The 6000-nt window shown below is 50.0% G+C and overlaps 1 protein-coding gene across 3 annotated transcripts in view; it reads left to right on the forward strand.

Moving 5' to 3' along the window:
• The window catches only part of LOC142501075 (peptidyl-prolyl cis-trans isomerase F, mitochondrial-like), a 53320-nt gene that overhangs the window by 23125 nt on the left and 24195 nt on the right, over positions 1-6000 (forward strand). For all 3 annotated transcript variants that reach the window (XM_075610394.1, XM_075610393.1, XM_075610392.1), the window contains one exon: positions 1367-1397. In XM_075610394.1, the coding sequence (XP_075466509.1) occupies positions 1367-1397 (31 nt within the window). The remainder of the gene's footprint in view (positions 1-1366; positions 1398-6000) is intronic.

Raw genomic sequence — 6000 nt, forward strand, 5'->3', positions numbered from 1 at the left:
TTCACCCATGGTTGTCTTTCCCGTCAAATGTATTCTCCTGGGCACATCTCATCTCCACAGCCTCAGGTAAAAGAAGGGGGGATCACTCCCACCACTTAGGCTGTCGAATCACCTTCTACAGCAAGAAGCTCCACACCTTGTCTCCTTATCCGCTCCGGTCACCAGACACTTCGTCCGAGTACTGCTTTGTCAGAGACAGGGAAGAAGGGGGAATACCTCACACCAATTGGCTGAGTGTATCCAGTGACATGCAATGTGTCACACGCTACAGCTGATCACAGCCGTGATTGTACTGTAGTGACAACTTGCTCCCAGCGCACTCTCTTTCAAAACACAATGGAGGAAATGGAAAATCAGCAACTAGTGGAAGCGTCTGATAAAGGATATTAATCCAAGAAAGTCCAGAACAAGCTCAGAGCTTATAGTGCCTAGTGCCTGTCAGGTCACCTCATATAAAAAAACCCTCCTTTTTTTGTGGACAGACAGGGACAGCAGGAGGGAGGGAGGTGTAGCACAGAGTTAACCCAGCTCTTCTCCTTGGCGGACGTGGAACCCTGGTCACGGCGGCCATTTTTTCTGCGATCCCGGTTATAACGCGGTCTCATGTGGACCCTGAGCACCGCGTTATAATGGGGTTCAGCTGTATATGTAATAACTAGCCATGGACATGCCACATCTCACAGGAAGTCGTGAGAAGTAACAATGAGATTTAACCAGCAACAAAGGTGTTCTTTACAGTAAGGACAGTTAAAATGTGGACTCATTACCCATGGAGACTGTGATGGCAGATACAATAGATTTGTTCAAAAAAAGGTTGGACATCTTTTTAGATGGGAAAGGTATACAGGGATATACCAAATAAGTTTACTGTACATGGGAAGGATGTTGATCCAGGGATTAATCCGATTGCCAATTCTTGGAGTGAGGAAGGAATTTATTTTTACCCTTATGAGATATCATTGGATGATATTACACTGGTTTTTTTTGTTTGCCTTCCTCTGGATCAATAAGTAAGTATAGATATAGGATAAAATATCTGATGTCTAAATTTAGCATAGGTTGAACTTGATGGACTTACGTCTTTTTTCAACCTCATCTACTATGTAACTGTAACAACGAGACCAGTTCCTCTCTTCCAAATCGCTGGATTATCTCTTCTCGTGTTAATATATACATTCACATTTCTCTGTTTTATTCAGCACCCCATTTGATGAAGATGTTGTTATTAGGATAAGATGTACATGCCGTGACTTGCTGCACCCACAAAGGATATTGTATTTAATAACAAGGTGCAATTTAACTGCGCATTATTTCTTTAACTAAAATAATTTCCCCTCAACTAAAAATATATAATTTTTCTTTTCAGTTGAGAGCTGATGTGGTGCCAAAGACGGCAGGTAAGAATTATATTATTATAGGTGGGGGGTAAAAGCAAGAAAATGCCTCAATCAAAATGTAATTTGCAGAGTCAAACCGCCCAAAACAGGACAGGTGCTCCTATGTTAAAAATAGTGAGATTTTATGGATGTCTGCTCGTTCATATACTGTAGATAGGAACAAAGTCAGGTTCGTTATATTGAGTACATTTATTGATACACGATATAGTATGGCCATACAGGAAAATCAGCAAGATTCTGCAAGGGGAGGTCCTACGCAGGCTTTATATACACTTTTCATATTCTTAGTCTAACATTGGTTAATAGGCAGATTATAATGATGTGATGCATACATTATAACGCAGGCTTGTCCCTTTTCTGCACCTATCATCTTAAAGGTCACTACTAAACGTTAGTAAAAATTGCTTTAAAACAGCTTAGTACAACAAGGTACGTCAGGGTACATCTAATCACTATAATACTGTGCAACAACAGAATACATCTTATTCTTATCACTATAATACTGTGCAAAAACAGAATACATCTTATTCTTATCACTATAATTCTGGGCGTTGAGCCATAGGCACAAAGTGAAAATCTAGTGTCAGCAAAACTCATCCTTATAAACAAACACATTCTTTCACAAAGAAATAGCTACTGAGAAACGACGTGACAGACAAAATGGATTCTTAATACTGCTAATAATTCATCTCCAGAGACCACCCCCCAGTCCATTTCCACAGTTTATTAGCTATCTATTATAATCTATCACATCTGTGTGATACTGCTACACTCTCGCTCCCTCCTTGCCTTCTCCGCTCTGCATCTTTACACCGCAGACTTTCAGATTTGTGTCCCAGGTCTCAGTTTATTCTGTGATTATTATTTATTTGTGTATAGTTCTGACATTACACACAGCTTTGAACCTTGTATCTGTAGGCACAACCAATCCCTTACCTTAAGAACTTACAATCTAATTTCTGGTCCCCATGTTCCAAAGTCATGGAAGCCCTGATTTATTGAACATTTTAAAGTGTGTCGTGATTTACTAAATTCGCTTTCCCAGGATAATAAGAGATTACTCACTCCTCATCCTGTTCTTCCCATTCCTTCTGTTGGTTCAGTAAACCGTGTAACCCCATGTACACTTGCCGCGTGACCCCCTGTACACCGGCCGTGTGCCAGGACCCTTTTTTCTTGGTTACACCGTTAACAACCAGAACTGTTCCTGATTTTATATGTATGTGTGTATGTGTATAAGTGTATGTATATGTATATATGTGTATATTGTGTGTGTGTATATATATATATATATATATATATATATATATATATATATATATATATATATATATATATATATATATATATACTAGCTGAGAGACCCGGCGTTGCTGTGAGTTAAATTTCCTGCTCCCTCCTGTCCCCCCTATTTGTGTGCTCCCCCTCTCCCACCCCCCAGAGGGAGGGAGGGACAGTGGACAGGAGGGAGGGGACAGTGGACAGGAGGGAGGGGGGGCAGGAGGGAGGGAGGGGGGACAGGAGGGAGGGGGGAGGACAGTGGACAGGGGGGGGGACAGTGGACAGGAGGGGGGGACAGTGGACAGGAGGGGGGGGACAGTGGGAGGTGAGGTGAGTGAGCGCTGGGGAGTGAGGTGAGGCCTTTTTTATAAGGGGCTGGTAGCCATGAATGTTTATTATAGACAGAGGGTGGCCCTCACCCCACACAAAGCATGTCCGCCCACTCTGTCTGACATTGACACACCGACTGGCTATGTCTGGATTGTGACTGACCCCGCAGCGCGAGTAAATCCTGTAGCCTCTCTGATAGAGGGAGCAACCGGTCACGCGCCAAGGCCGGGAGGGGGGAGGGGGCCAGGAGGTGAGCGCGCGGGCAGTGACGGGTCTTTGGGCGGGAAAACACGCACCTGACAGGAGCTGGGCGGGAACAGACCGCCTCACTATTGCCAACGCCGCCATCTTGTGTGACATTACGCGAGTGCCCAGCAGAGGGGGTGAGCGCGTGGACAGTGGCGGGTCTTTGGGCGGGAAAACACGCACCTGACAGGAGCCGGGCGGGAACAGACCGCCTCAGTATTGGCAACGCCGCCATAGCCTGAGGAAAGAGAGAGCGACATCTGGTGGGAGCAGCTGCAGGAGGAAGAGGGTCCTTCCGGAGGCTGCCTGGCCACTGCCTGTCCCCCCGCCGGGAGGGAGGGAAGTGAGCGCCGGGGAGGGAGGTGTGTGTGTGTGTGTGTGTGTGTGTGTGTGTGTGTGTGTGTGTGTGTGTGTGTGTGTGTGTGTGTGTGTGTGTGTGGCCATATTAATATGTAGGAAGGGGAATTTGAAAGTGGGCATATTAATATGTAAAGTGTGTGTGTGAAACAGGACATATTGTGTGTGTGTGTGTGTGTGTGTGTGTGTACACAGGGGTGAGAGTGTGAGATGAACTTAGCAAGGACTCTGCAGGGCTTCTTTGGGGGTATGCTGTCAGTGCAAGTGTGTGACAGTGAAGTAGGTGTGTGTCAGTGATGTCAGTGTAAGTTTTGGCCAATGACAGTCGTGTGGGCGGTGTGTTTCACAGTGGGGCGTACCTCTTGGACAATGACAGTCGGGCTGGCCACGGACCAATCACATTCACCGCAGCCAGTACCAACCTTTGATTTTATATATTAAGATATGAAAATCTTGGTTGTGAGTGTCTGTAGACCATTTGATGTCCGTCGGTAGCTCTCATTGGCCAGTGTCAGGCCCCCCACCCGGACTGCCCGCCCCCCCCCACGGCTCTCATTGGCTGGTGCGCTCTAACACAGGGATCTCCAACCCCCGGCCACACTGCTGCTGCTGCCTGAGGTGAGGAAATGCTCCCTGGTGGTGGTGGCGCCGGCTGTTGCTGCTGCTGGGGGGGGGGGAAATAACTGAGCTCTGTTTTTGACCCTCCCTCAGCTCTGTTTTTGACCCACCTCCCAGCTCTGTTGTTGACCCCCCCAGCTCCGTTTTTGACCCCCCCAGCTCCGTTTTTGACCCCCCCAGCTCTGTTTTTGACCCCTCCAGCTCTGTTTTTGACCCCCCAGCTCCGTTTTTGACCCCCCCAGCTCCGTTTTTGACCCCCCAGCTCCGTTTTTTGACCCCCTCTCACCTCCTTTTTTGACCCCCTCAGCTCTGTTTTTGACCCCCCTCAGCTCTGTTTTTGACCCCCCCCAACTCGGTTTTTGACCCCCCCACAGCTCTGCTTTTGACCCCCCAGCTCTGTTTTTGACCCCCACACAGCTCTGTTTTTGACTCCCCCAGCTCCGTTTTTGACACAAGCCCCCCTCCGACACACACAGTGAAAGACACACTGACACACACAGTGACAGACAGTGACAGCCCCCCCTGCCCCTGCCTTTCCCCCCTGCCCCTGCCTTCCCCCCTGCCTTTCAGCCCCTGCCTTCTCCCCCCCACCCCTGTCTTCTCCCCCCCACCCCTGTCTTCTCCCCCCCACCCCTGTCTTCTCCCCCCCACCCCTGCCTTCTCCCCCCTGCCCCGCCTTCTCCCCCCTGCCCCACCTTCTCCCCCCTTCCCTGCCTTCCCCCCACCTTCCCCCGCCCCTGCCTTCTCCCTCCCCCACCCCTGCCTTCTCCCCCCCGCCTTCTCCCCCCGCCTTCTCCCCCCTCGCCTTCTCCCCTCCGCCTCCTCCCCTCCCGCCCCTGCCTTCTCCCCTCCCGCCCCTGCCTTCTCCCCCACCTGCCCTTGCTTTCCCTCCCCCCGCCCCTTCCTTTCACCCTCCCCGCCCCTGCCTTTCACCCGCCCTCCCGCCTCTGCCTTTCACCCACCCGCCGCACTTCTGCCTTTCACCCACTCGCCGCCCACACTCCCGCTGCCCTCCCGCCTTTCACCCACCGCCGCCCGCACTCCTGCCGCCCGCACTCCCGCCGCCTCTGCCTTTCAGCCACCAGCCACCTCACAACCCTGCGCCCCACAGCCGCCGCCCGCACTCAGACACCCGCCGCCTCTCACCCACCCACCACACACCTGCCGTCTCTACGCACCGACATCACTACCAGCCGCCGCACCCACTCACCACCCACCCGGCACCTCCCGCCTCACACCCACCCGCCGCACTCACACCCCTACGCACCGACATCACTGACCAGCCACCGCCCGCACTCACCAGACACCCGACGCCTCACACCCTCTCGGGACACACACCTCACATTTTTATATAATTTATGTCACCAAAATATACATTGTACTGTCGTGTGTTTACAATAAACCATTTTTAAACAACATCGTATTACATTTTCTTCCATGTTTCTTTTCAACATTATTATACAACCTTTCCACCAAATAGTCATCCTATTGTTCGAGATACAATGACATCTTCTTCCGGCGGTGTTACAATTGTAGCCCTGGGTAAATTTGGTGTTACATGTCTCTCTCCTTCTGTGCAGTAATCCCTGTTAAGTGGGCAAGTTTGCCAGAAGTTATCATGAGGATTGGCCTCAACCCCCTGTGAGGTGTAATATGTAGCAAAGGAAGTGACAGCATGCTCTGTGTCCACTAACAGTGACACAGGGGTGGGACTTCTGGAACCTATATATTACGCATCACTTCCTAAAGTTAGTGCGTCTGCTGCAGTTCC

The sequence above is a fragment of the Ascaphus truei genome, chromosome 8 (genome assembly GCF_040206685.1).
Source record: "Ascaphus truei isolate aAscTru1 chromosome 8, aAscTru1.hap1, whole genome shotgun sequence".
Taxonomy (NCBI): domain Eukaryota; kingdom Metazoa; phylum Chordata; class Amphibia; order Anura; family Ascaphidae; genus Ascaphus; species Ascaphus truei.